General features: G+C 39.8%; 1 protein-coding gene across 3 annotated transcripts in view; it reads right to left on the bottom strand.

The window, feature by feature from the left end:
- The window catches only part of KIAA1549 (KIAA1549 ortholog), a 155,578-nt gene that overhangs the window by 50,093 nt on the left and 85,093 nt on the right, over window positions 1-20,392 (bottom strand). For all 3 annotated transcript variants that reach the window (XM_070756299.1, XM_070756301.1, XM_070756300.1), the window contains exons 8-10: window positions 16,858-17,003; window positions 12,453-12,630; window positions 5,899-6,080 (exon numbers count right to left, since the gene is read on the bottom strand). In XM_070756299.1, coding sequence (XP_070612400.1) covers window positions 5,899-6,080; window positions 12,453-12,630; window positions 16,858-17,003 — 506 coding nt within the window. The remainder of the gene's footprint in view (window positions 1-5,898; window positions 6,081-12,452; window positions 12,631-16,857; window positions 17,004-20,392) is intronic.

Raw genomic sequence — 20,392 nt, 5'->3', positions numbered from 1 at the left:
AGCAACACATAGGCACAGAGCATGTAGAATATACCCCGTTGCTTTAACATAAAAATAAGAATCAAATAAAAAGGTTGATATATTCTGAGATGATTCACTTTCAAGATTTGAGGTTTCTTTTCTGACTGATGGTCTCAAAAAACCTTGAAAGGTTTTTTGAAAGGAGAATACTCTTCAACTCAGAAGACTGTACCCAATGTCGAATCCTGCAAAATCCTTTTTTTTAAACTAGCGGTTCTCTGGGCATGGCTTGGTAGGCATGGCAGGGGAACAATACTGCAAAATCCCCATTCCCTGCCAACTCTAGGGGAAGGATATTGCAAAATTCCTATTCCCTCCCCGTTCCTGTCGAAGGCTATTGCAAAATCTCCATTTCCACCCCACTCTGGGTCCAGCCAGAGGTGTTTTTTTCCAGTTCTCCCAATTACTCAAAATTTCCAATACCAGTTCTCTGAACCTCTCAACATTTACGCTACTGGTTCTCCAGAACCTGTCAAGTACTTGTTGGTTTTCACCCCTACTAACTACTAAAGGCACATTCAGACTAGTTAATATCAGTATTGACTAATATTTATTTATACGCAAAGATTATTCTCTTCTACTTCACTAGGATTGAATTCTATCAATCATTGTCCCCTTTTATTAAAAAAAAGTCAAATGTAGTTGTTGTTGTTGTTGTTATTATTATTATTATTATTATTATTATTTATTGGATTTGTATGCCACCCCTCTCCGCAGACTTGGGGCGGCTAACAACAGTAATAAAACAGCATACAGTGGAACCCCGACATAAGAGCTGCTCTACTTAAGAGCAACTCGAGATAAGAGCTGGGAGGGGAGAGATATTTTTGTTCTACTTACAAGCCCAAATTCGAGATACAAGCGCCAAGGAGCTGTCTCCTGAAGCCAAATGCTAACTTCCGCGTTCGGCTTCAGGAGACAGCTGCGAAGCGGCGCGCGTGTTTTAAAAGGTTGCAGCCGGCCTGGGGGGCTCGGGGGGGTGCTTGCAGCTTTCTTTCTTGCTCTTTTTCTTTCTCTCTTTTACCTTCCCTTCCTCTATTTCTTCTTTTCTTTCTCCTTCCCACCTTCTTCCCTCCCTCCCTCCCTTCACTCATTCCTCTCTTACTCTCCCCTTTCATAAGTTTCCTTGCTTCCTTCCTCTGTTCCTGTCCCTTCCCTCTTTCCCTCCTTCCTTCCCACCCTCCGTCCATTCATTCACCCATTCCTCTCTTGATCGCTTAAAGCCGGTCCCTGGTGCAAAAAGGGTTGGGGACCTCTGTCCTACAGGATTGGGTGGCAGAGAAGTTGAACATATGTAAATTTAAAAGTTTAAGAAAGTTTACAAGTTAAGTGAAAGAAACTTCATTATTCATTTATATGTACATGTACATTTCTTCATTAAAAACATGTCTTTCTGCATAATTTAGACTAACTTTGTGAGTTTTTTGAGGGCTGGAACCAATTAAAATTATTTACATTAATTCCTATGGGGAAAAGTCGTTCGAGATAAGAGCTGCTCGACTTAAGAGCCCAGGTCCGGAACGAATTAAACTCGTATCTCGAGGTACCACTGTATAACAATAATCCAATACTAAAAACAGTTAAAAACCCATTATTATAAAAACCAATCATACATACAGACATACCATGCATAAAATTGTAAAGGCCTAGGGGGAAAGCGTATCTCAATTCCCCCATGCCTGGCGGCAGAGGTGGGTTTTAAGCAGCTTACAAAAGGCAAGGAGGGTGGGGGCAATTCTAATCTCTGGGGGAAGTTGGTTCCAGAGGGCCGGGGCCGCCACAGAGAAGACTCTTCCCCTGGGCCCCGCCAAGCGACGTTGTTTGGTTGACGGGACCTGGAGAAGACCCACTCTGTGGGACCTAACTGGTCGCTGGGATTCGTGCAGCAGAAGGCGGTCCTGGAGATAATCTGGTCCGGTGCCATGAAGGGCTTTATAGGTCATAACCAACACTTTGAATTATGACCGGAAACTGATTGGCAACCAATGCAGACTGCAGAGTGTTGGTGTAACATGGGCATATTTGGGAAAGCCCATGATTGCTCTCGCAGCTGCATTCTGCATGATCTGAAGTTTCCGAACACTTTTCAAAGGTAGCCCCATGTAGAGAGCGTTACAGTAGTCGAGCCTCGAGGTGATGAGGGCATGAGTGACTGTGAGCAGTGACTCCTGGTCCAAATAGGGTCGCAACTGGTGCACCAGGCCAATTGACCAATTATCATTCAAGCAGATGATTTCAAGAATAATTAACAAATTGTATGCCAGGCAACTCTTTTAAAATTAGACAACTGGTTAATAAAGGACAATGGCCTGCCCAAAGAGCAGCTCAATTTTGGAAATAAATAACCAAAACATCATAATCCCATTTCTTTCTCTAATAGAAGCCACTTTATCTGAGTGTCTTACTTCAGAGGTTTTAATCTCCAACCCCCACAAGATTTAGTTTAAAGTCCCTATATCAATTTTGCCATGCTTCAAGCTAAAAACATTTTTCCAACCTTGAGAGGACTGAAATCCACCTGCCATTGATTTATGCTATACTAATGGGATGACTTTTCACAAGCTCATGAAATGTAATGAAATGCATTCGAAGTATTCTATGGCAGTGGTGGCGCAATGGTTAGAATGCAGTACGGCAGGCAAACTCACTGCTCACTCCAGAAGTTCGATTCTCACTGGCTCAAGGTTGACTGAGCCTTCCATTCTTCTGAGGTAAGTAAAAATGAGGACCTAGATTGTTGGAGGCAATAATACTCACTCTGTAAACTGCTTTCAGAGGGTTGTAAAGTACTAAGAAGCGATATACAGTGACACCTTGTCTTACAAACTTAATTGGTTCCAGGACGAGGTTCTTAAGGTGAAAAGTTTGTAAGATGAAACAATGTTTCCCATAGGAACCAATGGAAAAGCGATTAATGCGTGCAAGCCCAAAATTCACCCCTTTTGCCAGCTGAAGCGCCCGTTTTTGTGCTGCTAAGATTCCCCTGAGGCTCCCCTCCATGGGACACCCCACCTCCGGACTTCTGTGTTTTTGCGATGCTGCAGGGGAATCCCAGCAGGGGAATCCCAGCATTGCAAAAATGAGCGCTTTGCTGGCAACAGAAGTCCGGAGGTGGGGTTTCCCTGTGAAGGGAGCATCAGTGAATTTGCAGCATTGCAAAAACACGGAAGTCCTCGACCCCACCTCCGGACCTCTGTGTTTTTGCGATGCTGCGATTTCACTGAGGCTCCCTTTGCTGGGAAACCCCACCTCCAGACTTCCGTTGCCAGCGAAGCGCCCGTTATTGCGCTGCTGGGATTCCCCTGCAGCATAACAAAAACATGGAAGTCCAGAGGTGGGGTTTCCCATGGAGAGGAGCCTCAGGGGAATCCAAGCAGCACAAAAATGGGTGCTTCGCTGGCAACGGAAGTCCGGAGGTGGGACATCCCAGTGGCGACAGTGGGTTTGTAAGGTGAAAATAGTTTGTAAAAAGAGGCAAAAAAATCTTAAACCCCGGGTTTGTATCGCGAAAAGTTTGTATGACAAGGAGTTTGTAAGATGAGGTATCACTGTATAAGTCTAAGTGCTATTGCATTCAAAGAACTTAATGTATGCTACCAATGGCTTATGGCAGGGGTCTTCAAACTTGTCAACTTTAAGACTTGTGGATTTCAAGTCCCAGGATTCTCCAGCCAGGTGTTAAAGTCCACACACCTTAAAGTTGCCAAGTTTGGAGACCTCTGGCTTATAGGCACTTCTCAAAGGAGTTTGGATACTATTTAACTTTAATAAACATAAAATAGATACTTTTAAGTAAAATAAAGTTAATATTTAAGCCTTATTCCTGGACTGAATTCTATTTTTAGTACAACCATCATAAAGCAGAGGCAACACAAGTCGATGGTGTAAAAGTTACCAAAGATGAAAGCTATTGTTGATTTTCCTTTTCTGTTACAATAATAATACCCAGCTTTCCAACAAAATCACAATCACTTTCAACCTTGCTCTTTTTTTCCATGATTAATGAAACATAGTGAAAATATGAACTGTGAAATGGAGAAAAACATTTCTACAACGAACCAATTCCTGTAAACAGGAGGGCAAGTAATATTCCCAGACCTATCAAATTGTGCAAAATGGAGCAGCTTTCAGATCTAAATTCCTCACTGTAATTTATAATCTCTATAATGTTGTGATTCAGCCTGAGGCTGCTCAGGGACCAGCTGTGTCTCTGCTGGCTCCATGCCCGGAGGAGGAGGAAAGCGAAGAGGAGGGGGCTGAACAGTCGGACGGGGGAGAGGAAAGTCAGGAATGGGACGAAGGAGAACAGCATGAGAGCCCCGGGGGGGGGGGGGGGGCTCTCCCCAGCCAGTAGCTTGGAGTCATTAGGTGATGACGCACAAGCCATCATTGACATGCGACAGAGACGTTCAGATCAAAGAAAGGAGCAATTAAAGAAGTATTATCAGCACTGAATTAGGAACAGCTGGGCTTGGGTGTGGTCCTCCTTAGCAGGGTTTAAAAGGCAGGCAAGCCCTTGAAGCCATGTGGAGTGTTATCAATTGGAGTTACGGTGTCCTGCTTTGTTCTCGACATCTCTGTTCCTGGCTTGTGGCCCAGCAGTTTGGAGGACCCGTGGGAGGTGTAGGTCTGCTATCTACAGCCTCGTCTTGGCAGCAAGAATCCTGTATTGCTGCATGGACTTTTGTCTTTGTGGATATATCTGAAGATACAGCGTTTTCCTTTTTGTAAGGACATTTTCTGTTACCTGTGTTTTTCTTGAATTTTATAAACTGCCTTTGCCTTTTACCGGTGTGTCTGGCTTCTCTTTTTGGGTTGGTCTTGGCTTCTGGAGTGGCCCAGACAGAACATATAAGAAGGCAATTCTGAAAGGCTGCAGAGTCCATATCACTAGAGATAATAATAATGCTCTTATGATGAAAGCAAGTGTTGGTCTGAAAATATGAGCAACCTTTGCGTCTATATTTAACCTTTTGGCAAAGATGGAGGAGGACAGTGAGCAAGGCTTTTCACCAGTGGTCTTCCAACTTGGCAATTTTAAGAGTTGTGCATTTCAAACCCCAGAATTCTGGAAGTTAAACTCCACAACTCTTAAAGTTGCCAAGTTTGAAGATCTCTGCTTTACACAAAGCAGACAAGGCCATGTCACTTATGAGTGAGACCAAGATCATCCATGTTTTGGAGAAAAAAAATATTTCCTTTGATTTACCTTTATGGTACCTATTTTAGGATTTACAATATAGTGATTGACCATCTCAATTTTGTGACTCTAGGTAGATATAAATAATACTATACAAAATACAAATAGATAAAAATACAATACAAAATATAAACAATACAACAATGCAAAAGATAAAAAGAAGAAATAATAAAACGTTACATAATAATAGGGGATAATTTCCCTGTCAGAATAGACTTAATCAATAAAAGGTCAGGAGTTGGTTTTTCAGCAAATACCATAATTTTAGTTAGCAGGTGTTCTCCCTTTTTTAATTTCTTACAAATATTAATACTAAATGCATACTGTAAATTTATGCTGTTAAATAATACACAGACCTCACAAAAAGTATGAACCTTCCCTCTACATGTCAAATGTTAATTAATGACAACTAATTTTGTTAAAATGCAATAGGTTTCCTTATTCATAAACAATTTTCTTGAGGTAAATTTTTAGAAGATATTATCTATTACACAACAGCCTTGCAAACTCTAAAGCAGGGATCATAAACGTTTAGCTTCACTAGCTTGCATTCTGAAAAATAAGCATTTTATGTCCTTCCATTTACGAACTGATAATGGCAGCCATTTTATAAGAATACTCTTACAGTCATAAAACATCTATGCATTTTTTAACATTCCCCCTTCTCCAATTCTTACCTTCTGACGCTGCTGTATGTTGTTCATGGTATCTGGTTGAAACTCAAGTTTGTCTGTGCGGCAAAGCTTCCAGTATAAAATTATGATGATCAAAAACACCACAGCTACAGGGACTGCAACGCCAACAATGATCCATAGATTATTCTGTGATTCAGGAGGAGGTTCTTTGACTTGATCTACAGCTATTAAAGGGATTGGGAAAAGGTTAGCATTTATGTACCGAATTCTAAAAGGGTTTAATGATAGTGTTAAAGCATTGGCGCCTAAAATATATTTATCAGACGTGAACATTTAGTACTTTAGTCTCATGTAATCACTCTGCCAACTTTTTTTCACCTGATGTTCTCTTGATGTATGAGAGAACTGCCAGTGAGATATAATATTTATTTATGTATGTATGTATGTATGTATGTATGTATGTATGTATGTATGTATTCATTCATTCATTCATTCATTCCTTTATTTATTCATTCACTCATTTATTGGATTTGTATGCCGCCCCTCTCCGGAGACTCGGGGTGGCTAACATGCCTGACGGCAGAGGTGGGTTTTAAGTAGCTTACGAAAGGCAAGGAGGGTAGGGGCAATTCCAATCTTTGGGGGGAGTTGGTTCCAGAGGGCCGGGGCCGCCACAGAGAAGGCTCTTCCCCTGGGTCCTGCCAAACGATATTGTTTAGTTGACGGGACCCGGAGAAGATCCACTCTGTGGGACCTAACTGGTCGCTGGGATTCATGCAGCAGAAGGCGGTCCGGTGCCATGAAGGGCTTTATAGGTCATAACCAACACTTTGAATTGTGACCGGAAACTAATCGGCAACCAATGCAGACTGCGGAGTGTTGGTGTAACATGGGCATATTTGGGAAAACCCATGATTGCTCTCGCAGCTGCATTCTGCATGATCTGAAGTTTCCAAACATTTTTCAAAGGTAGCCCCATGTAGAGAGCATTACAGTAGTCGAGCCTCGAGGTGATGAGGGCATGAGTGACTGTGAGCAGTGACTCCTGGTCCAAGTAGGGTCGCAACTGGTGCACAAGGCGAACGCCCCCCTCGCCACAGCTGAAAGATGTTTCTCTAATATTGTTGTAAGCCGCTCCGAGTCTCCAGAGAGGGGCGGCATACAAATCTAATAAATAATAATGATAATAATAATAATAATAATAATAATAATAATAATAATATCCTGAGGTCAAAGACAACGTCAGAAGCTACCCAGAGTTTGTGGCTATCCATTGCAATCTCATTTCAGCTATTCTCACATTCAGTAAAATGGTAACAACTATATAAGAAGTTAAATGTCTATGGAGATTCTCAATCATCCAGGTCATGGTTGTCCCAAAGGTGCTTTTGCAAGAGGCAACTGAACTTTCTAAGGGATATTTTTCTTGGAAGATGTTTCACTTCTCATCCAAGAAGCTGAAAAAGAAAAACCAGAAAGTCCAGCTGTCTCTTCAAAAAGCACATTTGGGACAACCATGACCTGGATGATTGAGAATCTCCATAGACAATTATATAAGAAGGTGAATGCACAAATTGGTATATACAGTATGACAGTCAAACTGGGGCAAAAGAACTGAGCTTGTCTCTTTAATATCTGTACATCTCTTATAATATAATATCTGTTATCATAGAAGTGATATTCCACCCACCACTGGGATGTAAAGTAGAAGAGAGCATATTTTAGTTTATGCTTATGCATTTCCCATTATAACTGGAAATACTATTGTGGACCATAGAATATAGAACTAGATAGGTTCTTGGTCAGATCCAACAAACTTTTTCTTATATTTGTGGTGCCTTTGTATTCTCAAACTTTGCTTTCTTGCAGATATCTGGATTTCAATCAGTTCTCAGCAGGGTCAGTTTGGAGAAGCTTGCCATAACAGCAGAAGAAAGTGCCTGGCATCTAGCATTTTATATTTTGGTTTTGGCAGTATGCCTTATTGATGGATTGATGGATTGATGGATTCATTGATTTGATTTGATTTGTATGCTGCCCCTCTCCGAAGACTCAGGGCGGCTCACAGGACACAATATAAAACAGTGAATACAAAGACAAATCTAATTAATTAAAAGCTACATAAGCTAAAAAATCCAATACATTAAAATCAATCAAACAAATTCAATCACAGCCATACATTACATTTAATGTCCAGGGGATCTAGATCTAATTGCCCCAAGCCTAGTGACATAAGTGAGTCTTGAGATTCTTGCGAAAGGTGAGTAGGGTGGAGGCAGTGAGAATCTCTGGTGGGAGCTGATTCCAGAGGGCCGGGGCCCTCACAGAGAAGGCTCTTCCCCTAGGCCCTGCCAAACGACATTGTCTGATTGACGGGACCTGGAGAAGGCCAACTCTGTGGGACCTAACCGGTCGCTGGGATTCATACGGCAGAATTTATATAGATGAGCAGTTTTCTGAAACACATCCTGTCCAAATGAATTGGGGTTACAACTCCCAGAATTCCTAGCCCTCAGCTGGTTGGAATGTATTGGGACTTAGACATCCCAAAAGTGCTTTTTAAAGAGGCAACTGGACTTTCTGGTTTTTCTTTGAAGATGTTTCGCTTCTCATTCTTGGACGAGAATCGAAATGTCTTCAAAGAAAAACCAGAAAGTCTAGTTGCCTCTTGAAAAAACACCTTTGGGACAACCATGACTCAGAATTTCCATAGACATTGAGATTTAAAGTTCACAGAGATCTGGAAGATTGTATAAAAATGTATGCTCAACTAAGATATAATCAATTGGATAAAAAGGATTCAAGGAAGAAATTTCTATGTGAAATTTTTATAACTATTGGCAAGCCTCTACAACAGGATTTAAATTTGACTATAAGTTGCAAACTGTAATTCAGAAAGCAATCTCAATGGTTTAATTTCTCATCTTATTGAAGACTTTGTTCAAAGTGAAATTCATAAATATTGAATAATCAAATTACATACATTTGTTTTAAAAACCCTGTTATATAAATATTAATGTATTGTAAGACTGACAGCAACCTGTAAAATTCAGAACAAAATAAACATTGCAATATCTTAATTATAAAAATTGTAGATATTTTCAATTTTTTAAACTGCTCATACTATAGAGGATTTATAAAAGCTACATACTATAACAACTTCAATAGTTTATATAAGAACATACACTGATAAACTGTAATCTTGCAGAAAATCTATTGCTGTCCCTAAAGAAAAAATAAGCTAGCTATAAATACTTCATATAGTTGTGATGATATAATAAGTGCTGGCATTCAGTGCTAAAAGCATAACACTCTTTCTCTCCTTCCATAGCTGGAAAAGTTGAAATGCTACAGTACTTTAGAAAATATCTACATATAAGCCACAGAACAGAATTATGGGGAAATGAGTTCATCATGCTAATAACAGAAATATTCTGTGTCTGGGAATCAGTCAAAGTAATTGCAATGGCTGCAGGATGAAAACACTGTTGAGGGTTTTGTAAAGTCTAAGCTATCTAAACTGGGTTTTGTGTTTTTTTATCCATTAGGAAAAATTATATCCCAAAAAAGGCATATATTAGGGAAAGTACTTGTTCAACATGTATATATTGTGAGAAGATATGTACAAATATTTTATGAGTTTTCCTGCAGACTTACTGGGAAAGATGGAATAAATCCATGCATAAAAATGTAATGTATACCACCAAGTTAGCTATATTTATTAGAATTTCAATGAAACAATGACCATTGGCCAAACTGGCCAAACTGCTAAAGGGCCTACTGTCAGATTTCCTTTATACGCTGTTCTTGTTGTGTGACATGGTGCCTATAGTTTCTAAAGGGCATCATTGAGAAAACGCTGGTTTAGGCAGGTAAGATTAATTTCTTCTGGGAAGCTAGTCATGACTATGGAGGAGTTATTGTCAATCAATCTGACAATCATTAGGGAGCTACTGTAACAATCAAATTGCAGGGAAGGAGAAACTATATCTCCTACCATGAACTTCTGGAAGAAAGCATTATATCCACCTAAAATAATAAAAGAAAAGTAAATCTTCTCCTAGAGCAGGCATGGAAGCCTAGATTCAGTTCAGGAGGAAAGTCAAGCCAATTCACCCAGCTGGTGGAGTGATATTAGAAAATGCTGCTTAATGAAGTAACAGCCCCGATAATGTTCTCTCCTGACTCCCACCCTTGACAGTATTAGTTTTTCCTTGCTGGGAGGGTAGCAGACACAGAAAACAGCTTGTTTGGCACATGTCTTTCTTCAGAGGTGGGCTGCTAAGGTGGAACGGTGACATGTGCTCGCCTCCGTTACTCTGAGTATTAGCGACAGTGATGGGCTCCTACGGGTACGGTCAGGAACGCAGTACCAGTAGCAAAATTTGGAGCTCCACCCCAGAGCACCCAATTTGCAATGAAAGATGCTGAAACAAAATGCATAAGCCATGCCCACACTGTGGTAGTAAAAATGTTGGTAGCCCATCACTGGCCAGCGGAGTCACGAGCAATTCTGCTACTCACCTGGGCAGTTATTATTATTTTTATTATTATTATTTATTAGATTTGTATGCCGCTCCTCTCCAAAGGCTCGGAACGGCTCACAACAATAAAGCACAGTACAAATCCAATTATTAAAAACAATTTAAAACCCTTAATATAAAAAAAATCATACATCCCAGACATACCATGGATAAAATGGAACGGCCCAGGAGAATCAATTTCCCCATGCCTGATGGCAGAGGTGGGTTTTAAGGAGTTTGCGAAAGGCAAGGAGGGTGGGGGCAGTCCTGATTTCTAGGGGGAGTTGATTCCAGAGGGTCAGGGCCGCCACAGAGAAGGCTCTTACCCTGGGTCCTGCCAGACGACATTGTTTCGTCGACGGGACCTGGAGAAGGCGAACTCTGTGGGACCTAATTGGTTGCTGGGATTCGTGCGGCAGAAGGCGGTCCTGGAGATATTCTGGCCCGATGCCATGAAGGGCTTTATAGGTCATAACCAACACTTTGAATTGTGACCGGAAACTGATAGGCAACCAATGCAGACTGTGGAGTGTTGGTGTGACATGGGCATATCTGGGAAAGCCCATGACTGCTCTCACAGCTGCATTCTGCACGATTTGAAGTTTCCGAACACTTTTCAAACACTCTTCAGGTAGCAAAAATGCACATAGATACATGCATAGCTGTGTGCCTGTGTGCTATTATGCTACCTGCCCAGGTGCAGTAGCAAAATTGCACTGGACTCTGCTAGCACTCAGAGCCACGGGGGCGAGCACATGTCACTGTTCCACCTTAGCAGCCCACCTCTGCCTTTCTCCCAGCGAGGAAGATCCTTGAAAAGCCAGCAAGTCAAAAGAGATTACAATCTTATTGGTTTTGTTCATGCCTTCCCTTTCTTCCCCAAGTCTGCAGTTATTTTTCCAGAGAAGGCTTCTTGATGAAAAGAAAACAAGTCCTGAACAAATAAGTAAGGAGTACTGTATTTCCCTTAAGGGGGTTATCTAACCAAATACTGCAAATCAGTATTTCTTAACCGGCATGCTAGCCGGGGAATCCTAGGAGTTGATATCCATGTATCTTAAAATTGCCAAGGTTGAGAAACGTGGATTCCAATCATATTAAACACTTCAAAGGTTTGGAAATCTGGTTCAGCCTACGCATCCCTGGTGTTTAAAATCATTTTAAATTTGAACCTAGCTGAGTTCCCCTGTGTTGCACAGGCCTCTCTTATTTGTACTACTTATTTGTACAACTTCAGTATGAAATCAGAAAATACAGTGTTCCCTCGATTTTCGCGGGTTCGAACTTCATGAAAAGTCTATACCACGGTTTTTCAAAAATATTAATCAAAAAATACTTTGCGGGTTTTTTCCCTATACCACGGTTTTTCCTGCCCGATGTTGTCATATGTTATTGCCAAACTTTCATCTGCCTTTAATAAATATTTTTTTTAATCAACTTTAATAAACATGGTGAGTAATGATCTACATAGTTGCTAAGGGAATGGAAAATTGCACTTTAGGGGTTTAAAGTGTTAAGGAAAGGCTTGTGATACTGTCCATAGCCAAAAATAGTGTATTTACTTCCGCATCTCTACTTCGTGGAAATTCGACTTTCGCGGGCGGTCTCGGAACGCATCCCCTGCGAAAATCGAGGGAACACTGTAATCTAATGCAAAGAACCAAAGCACAATAAAGCCTTAAAAACCAACCAATCTATTACGGCAAAAATGCAGTTCCCGGTGACATAATACTTAACGTTAATGACGTAATCCTCAACCTGCGATAAAACATTTGCAGATAGTGTGCGTGCGTGCAAGAAATTTAGGTTGCTGTGTCTCCAGAAAGCACCGACTAAACAGTTACCATAGTGAGCAATTAACCACGTAGGGAGCTGTTATGTAACACCCCTTTGCGTTGCGAGGAGAATATTACACTTCCACAGAGTCCAGGGAAACAGAGGTGTTAAAATTCTCCACCTCATAGCAGTCGAAACATTGAGACGCAGTTCCCCACAAAACTGTATGCATATATAGACTGTTTCCTTGAACATACTGCAAGAATTACTTATTATTCTATTTGTTTGGAGACTCACGCTGAGCCACGGGACCCTGAATGCGATAACCCAGGATGATGGCAGCCTTCTGGATATCCACCCTATTAATCAAATCTGAAGTCTTCGTAGCACTGAGCCGTTCCCCATCTTGATCCTCCACAAAATAGACCAGCATAATTGGGCTGTCGGCTTCTTCCAAGCGTGACAAATTCACCATCTGAAAAGGCACGGGAATTTCAATTAAAAATCGTGCTAGAAATGTGAAGGACTCCATTTTCATTATGTTTTGCCATCTCATACTTTGGGGTCACTTGGGTCCTGGACTTGAGCCACTGACACCCCATTCTTTTGGGACGAGATAGGCCATTGTCTATTTGGATGATAGTCATTGGCTGTGTTTGAATATCACATATTTTAGCAAAAAAGTTCACACACAAAGAAACCCAAAGATTTGGAGTGGTAGGGTTTTGGAATTTTAGAATATATGGTGACTGCTGTAAAAAAAAAACACAATTTGAAGGAGGGATTTATCTGGTTATAAAAACACAGGGAATACTGGTTATTATTGACTTACAACAGTTCTTTTAGTGACTGTTTGAAAAACAGCACTGTAAAAAGTGACATGATTGTTTTATTTTTTATTATTATTATTATTATTATTATTTTATTTATTTATTTGTTTATCTATCTATCTGTCTGTCTATCATCTATCTATCTATCTATCTATCTATCTATCTATCTATCTATCTATCTATCTATCTATCTATCTATCTATCTATCTATCTATCTATTAGATTTGTATGCCACCCCTCTCCGAAGACTCGGAGACTCCCACCCTTATGACTGTCCCAATACCCCATAGGTCAATGATGGCGAACCTTTTTTCCTTGAGTGCCAAAATAGCATGTGTGCATGCATGCCCAAGTGTCCATACCCATAATTCAATACCTGGGGAGGGTGAAAACAGCTTCCCTCACTCCCTGGAAGTCCTCTAGAGGCCAGAAACGGCCTGTTTCCCCAACTTCTGGTAGACCCAGTAAGTTACTGTTTCAACCTCCACAGGCTCCAAAGGCTTCCCTGGAGCTGGGGGAGGGTAAAAAACACCCACTCTCATCCCCCGGAGGCTCTCTGGAAGCAAAAAATGCCCTCCCAGGGCCTCTGTGCGAGCCAAAAATTAGCTGGTCAGCACACACATGCATGCTGGAGCTAAGTTAGGGCAACTGATCGTGTGCCAGCAGATATGGCTCCGCGTCCCACCTGTGGCACCCGTGCCATAGTTTCGCCATCACTGCCATAGGTTGGTTACATGATTAAAACTCATTAATATTTATAATGGTTGCAGTGTCCTGGATTTGTGACCGTCTGACAAAATCAAAGGGGAAGCTAGGTTCACTTAACAACCGTGTTAGTAACTTAACAACTGCAATTATTCACTTACCCGTGGTAAGAAAGTTCCTAAAATGGAGCAAAACACACTTCAGAAATGTCAACAGAAATCTATGGTCATAAGTTGAGGACTACCTGAATTATCATTTTACCAGATGTATGTACACCTCCTCTAGCACACACTCCCAATCATTGCTTACTTTCCCCCCCTTTTTGATAGACAGGTGAATGTACTTCCAAAGAAAGCACTGGTTTACAATCACCCATTATTATTATTATTATTTTTTGTTTAGGATCTCAAAACAGTCTAGGTTGGAAATGGAATGGAATAGAACAGAATAGAACACAACACAACACAACACCGAATTCTTTATTGGCCAAGTGGGATTGAACACACAAGGAATTTATTTTTGGTGCATATGCTCTCAGTGTACATAAAAGAATCATGATGTAAAACACTTAATGATTGTCACAGGGTACAAATAAGCAATCAGAAAACAACCAATATTCATATAAATCGTAAGAATATAAGCAATAAATTAGTCCTATAGTCATAAGTGGGAGGAGATGGGTGATAGGAACGATTAGAAGACTAATACTAATAGCAATGGAGCCTTAGTGAATAGTTTGGCAGAGTTGAGGGAATTATTTGTTTAGCAGAGTGAGGATGTTTGGGAAAAAAACCTTTCTTGCATCTCACTATCTTGGTGTGCAGTGCTCTATAGAGTCGTTTTGAGGGTAGGAGTTGAAACAGTTTATGTCCAGGATGCAAAGGTCAGTAAATATTTTCACAGCCCTCTTTTTGACTAGTGCAGTATAAGGTCCTCAATGGTAGGCAGGTTGGCAGTGATTGTTTTTTTCCCTGCAATTCTGATTATCCTCTGAGTGAAATGCTCTCAAATAAAGAAGATAAAGACTGATGTCTAATTTTGAAAGATGCCAGGTTTCCATTTTTTAAAATTAAAAATATATAAATCAAGTGCGCCAATAAGCTCAAAGGGCACTAAAAATTATATCCACAAGCACCCAAGAGCTACTTCGATCTTAGCATCGTATAAATAAAATCTTGGACTTCTACCCTGCCTTGGTCCTCTCCAGCATAGCTGGGCTGAACACCTGAGCACCCTTACTTTCATTTTTATTTTGCTCCTTAGCTTTACAATTTATTTGATTTATAGCCCATTCTTTGTTTTGTCTAACAGACCAATTTCAATGAATATTAAGTCTGGTTTGTTTGGAACAGGCTGATAGGAAACTACTGTTTTAAAGCTGGAGTCCGTAATATATTTCTTAAGACACCAAGTGACCACACATAATTTTGTTGATGCCCGATTGATTCCATGTGAAATTTTATTTCGTAGCGTACACAAAGACTTTTTATTTCATAGCTTACACAAAGACTTTTAAATTGTGTTAGTATTAACACAATAAAGAAATATTTTAATATTCTTTTTTTTTTAAAAAAGCAAAAGCTACAAAAAAAGGCAAAAGCTACCAAAAAAAAGCAAAAGCTTTAAAAAAAGGCAAAGCTCCAAGCATCACCATCTTTATTTTCAAGAATATCTGTGCAAAGGCATATTTATATAATACAATACTTATACAATACCAACAGTGGGAGGCTATACCTCAGTATTTTTATAGAAGGCACTCGCTTGCTAAGGGAAACAATATAGGTAATGGTAAAATGCGGGCAGTGCAACATTCTGCTTTAAATTTTCTAACTGCCCTCTCCATCTGCTAGCAAAATTATAAGGACGTTGCTTCCATAATCTACTTTCTGATTTAAACAAATTACTGTCTTTTGTACTAAAATATGGTCAATATTCAAATGAGGACCCTTTGGTTTATTGAATCAAAAATAAATGGTAGATTCCAATTGTGATTTATGTCGATATGCTACAATTTAAATAGACTACATTTCTTGGTTTTGATGTAATTATGAACCATAATTACTTTAAAATTGAAAATGATTGCTTCCAGTCTCCTTCACACTGTCATAGGAGTAGGAGAGGGAAGAGGTGAACAGGGTCATTCACAGAAAATGAAACTATTATCTTTGTGTTTAGACCAGGCCAAAGACAGACAATTACCCAGGTAATACATAAAACACAAGATAATTTTGGAAGAATAGACGCAGAATTGGTTAAAATTCAGAAAGGAAGAGAATTCATCTGTTTTTCCACCAAGTTTGCCTAAGACGCTGAGGGCAAATTACTAGCAAAACTAATCCACAGTCAGTAGAACATAAAATCTAACATCACAGCTCAGAAATAGAAACTTAAACCATGAAGAGGAAATAAATTGAGAAGCGCTTAAAAAATAAAACACCAAGGCAGAAATATTTGCCAAGTTTCCTCTATGTGGAAATATTAGCAAATTAGTTATGAATACTTAATAGCAAGTCTGAATACCCACATTAAAGTTAAATGTGAAAGATGGCTTGTGGTCCAAGATTGAAATCTTAAAACCATCTGCTCAGTTTTGCACACATCAAGAAACCCAGTGGAAAAAACCGCAAACACTTCCATTCTCCAAACCTTTTGTTCCCTCCCCTCTTTCTTCTTCATTCTCCCTTTTCCATGGCTAAGGAGGAAAATAAAAAACCCTACATTTTTCTATATCTTGCTAACTGTTATAGTTTTTCTGATTACCGACTTCCTGTTCAAGGAAACATCCACATTATTCTTTTTTCTAATGCAACTGTGGGTGACAATGTGCTAAGGAGAAAAATAATCCTGACATCAATTTACTATCTTTGGAGAATGAGAGGAGTTGAGAATAACAGCAGAGAAAGCCAAAGAATAACAAGCAAAAAATTTCATTTACTGAATACTAACAAAAGAACAACATGAAACAAACCCCTACTCAGCCTAATTAATTCAAATTCTGCTTATGCATGCTACAGTTAATACTGTTTAAGCCCCAGTAAATGAATCAATAAAATGGAATTCAAAGTATTTGGGGCATGAGAAAGATTTTTTTTTTTAAAAAAAAAGAGTTAATGGTGTTATTGATGTCTTTCGCAACTTAAGCTTCACTCCCATTTTCTTTGAAATACCTGCACAATGTTCTTCCCAGCAAAAGTGGCTCTTCTCCATCTCCGCCCACGGCCCGTAGCCTCATTCAGCAGATGGGCTAACTTTCGTTCCATCTCAGCCTGAAAAACGTCCTCTTCAACTTTCTGGTTGACAACTCCCAGAACAACTAAGTTGAAACAAACATTCAAAAAAGAAAGTATGCTTTTAAAAGATGCTTGAAATGTTCACCTTGACACCATAAGGTAAATTACACATCTCTTGTGATTAGAATAATATTCAAATGGCAAAGAGAAGATTTATTATTTGGAGACAGTAGTAGTAGTAGTAATAATAATAATAATAATAATAATAATAATAATAATAATAATACTCGGGGCGGCTCACAACAATAACAAAAACAATATAATAGTAATACAAATCTAATACTGTATTTAAAAAATATATATAAAACCCCAACAATTAAAACCATACAACACATGCATACCAAACATAAAATATAAAAGCCTGGGGGAAGTGTCTCAGTTCCCCCATGCCTGGCAATATAGGTGGGTCTTGAGTAATTTGCGAAAGACAAGGAGGGTGGGGGCCGTTCTAATCTCCGGGGGGAGTTGATTTCAGAGGGGCCTGCCAAACGACATTGTTTTGTCGACTGGACAGGAACTATATCTTTGCTAACTGTTATACCAGGAAGTACCTCATGAAGAATCTGGCTTTATTTATTTATTTTATTGATTGATTTTGTCCAATACACAATGAGGGTTTTAGTGGGTATACACATAGTAAAATACATAATGAAGCTTATAGAGGATATACTCATAGTAAAATATATCTAAGAAAGAATAGAAGAGAAGATATAGGAATAAAACATATCAATGAAAGAATAGAAGAAGAGATACAGGAATAGAAGAAAGGTATAGGAGATATAGGAGAGCAATAGGACAGGGGACGGAAGGGACTCTAGTGCACTTATGCACGCCCCTTACTGACCTCTTAGGAATCTGGATAGGTCAACCATGGATAATCTAAGGGTAAAGTGTTGGGGGTTTGTGGATGACACTATGGAGTCCGGTAATGAGTTCCATGCTTCGACAACTCGGTTACTGAAGTCATATTTTTTACAGTCAAGTTTGGAGCTGTTAATATTAAGTTTAAATCTGTTGTGTGCTCTTGTGTTGTTGTGGTTGAAGCTGAAGTAGTTGCTGACAGGCAGGACGTTGCAGCATATAAAAATGTTTTGTGCATAGATTTTAATATAGTATAATAATTTAAAGGATGGGAAGTAGTGCCAACAGGTAACGCTGTAAAACTCTCATTGTATTTATCTCTTTGTATCCTCAGGTTAGAGCAAGCAACTGTATGCATTATCCACATGTATAGTTTTTGAATCAAGGTACCTAAAATCCGCTAACTTTAAAAAATGTATAAAAATTATGGGAGCTATTACTCCTGCGGAATTGAAATTTTCACAATGTTCAGACCAATTTTATTTGTAAAGTTGTGACCATTGCAGTATCCCCGTGGTCCTGAGATCATGATTTCTGATAAACAAAGCAAATGTCAAAGCCAGCAAGAAGCCAGAAGTCACTTCCACACCGCCTGCTTTTTGGACTGGCCACAATCATTCCATGTATCTGCTTAGTTAAATAAATATTGACTCATTTGACATTACAAATCTTTTTTTTGAATTCATGATTTTTTTAAATTTATATTCTCTTCTTAAAGGATCACAGAGCTGTCCAGGATTTGGGTAAAAATACATTGTCAGCCTAAAATTTAATGTCCGTTCTAATCATGTCACATTGCACTACCTTTCTTTCAAAGCATGTCACGGGATTATCTAGTATAATTCAAAGTTACACAAATGTAGGTCTGCTATGTGCTGAAAAATAATACTTCACATCATATTTCACTAGACATTTTTTTAAATGTGAAGGGATGCTCTTCATCAAAAAAAGGAAGCAAAAATGATTCTTTTTATTTGCGTGTGGAATGTTGCACTTCAAAGAATAAAGAGCAGCTTGCTCTACTCAGTTTCTCCCTCTCTTATGATATGGCAGTACTCATCCTGTATCTTGACATTATGATGATCGATTTCATCAACCCCTCACAGTGGCAGGCTGTCAAAACTTCATTCACGCACAGAAAGAAATGTCTATTCTAGAAAATTTATCTTCTGAAAATCCAGGAGTTTGGAAAGGAACAGTGAAGAACAAAGGTCTCAAGTAGATCTAAAATACAGTGGTACCTCGTGATACGAACCCCCCGTGATACGAACATTTTGAGATACGAACCGGGGGTTCGGAATTTTTTTGTCTCTTCATACGAACTTTTTTCGACTTACGAAACCACCGCAGATCGCAAAAAGGCGCTTTGCTGGGCGCTGCCGCCCGGCTGTCACCTTTTAAAACAGCCGGGGGGGCTTCTTGGTGTTCTTCTGAACCCGAATCCGAACCCGAACTTTTCAGGTTCGGGTTCGGGAGGCCACTGAGAAGCGCTGCCGCCCGGCTGTCACCTTCTGAAACAGCCGGGGGGCTTCTCGGCGTATTCCCAAACGCCAAACCCAGAGGTTCGGCAAAAGTTTGGGTTCAGGTTCGGGTTCCGGAGGCCACGGAGAATCGTCCAGCTGTTTCAGAAGGTTACAGCCGGGCACCACCACCTGGCAGAACACCATTTTTGCAATCGGCAGCAGCGTTTTCGGCCGATCTGGAGGCTGAAACGGAGGTGGGGAATCCCAATAGGGAATTCCATGGGCGGAGCTTTGACGTCACGAAGACGTCCTTCCTGGTCAGCCAAAACATGGCTCCAGCGGAGCGCCATTTTGCAATTTTTTTCCCCCTTGCACGCATTAAGCGCTTTTACATTGTTTCCTATGGGAAACATTGTTTTGTGTTATGAACTTTTCGCCTTACAACCCTCCTTCCGGAACCAATTAGGTTCGTAAGACGAGGTATTACTGTATCTGGCAGTGGTCCTACAACATTATATGCTATGCCTCACAGACAGTTATATCTTCCATTTCTGGATGTTTAATAATTATCGGGCCTGAAAAAAGTAGAAATTATAATAATCTGTACTGATAAATAGTTCAGTTGAGAAAGTTCAGGATAAATTTTCTATTCTAGGGAATTAAAGCACACTTCTTGTACATTTTTTCACTCTATCATTTTGCTCTATGAAAGGGGTTTCATAATTAGATAATTATTGACCAGATTCAGAAAGTATCATGGGATAAAAGGCTATCAATACAACAGCCATTGGGCTATCCTCCAACTGGCTATTATTCCCTTGGCCAATGGTTGGTAAAAGAGGAAGAATTAGTGAGGGGAAAGGGGGATACCATTATTGAAATCTTATTTGATTGCCTTTGCATTAACTTCAAGGAAAGCAAAGGAGGTTTTGGCCTTTGCTACTCGTATATGCATTTGAAAAATACAAGGAAATATTAATTACAGTGTTCCCTCGATTTTCGCGGGTTCGAACTTCGCGAAAAGTCTATACCACGGTTTTTCAAAAATATTAATTAAAAAATACTTCACGGTTTCCCCCCCTATACCA

The sequence above is a fragment of the Erythrolamprus reginae genome, chromosome 6 (assembly GCF_031021105.1).
Source record: "Erythrolamprus reginae isolate rEryReg1 chromosome 6, rEryReg1.hap1, whole genome shotgun sequence".
Taxonomy (NCBI): Eukaryota; Metazoa; Chordata; class Lepidosauria; order Squamata; family Dipsadidae; genus Erythrolamprus; species Erythrolamprus reginae.
This window is presented reverse-complemented; position numbering and strand designations above follow the sequence as displayed.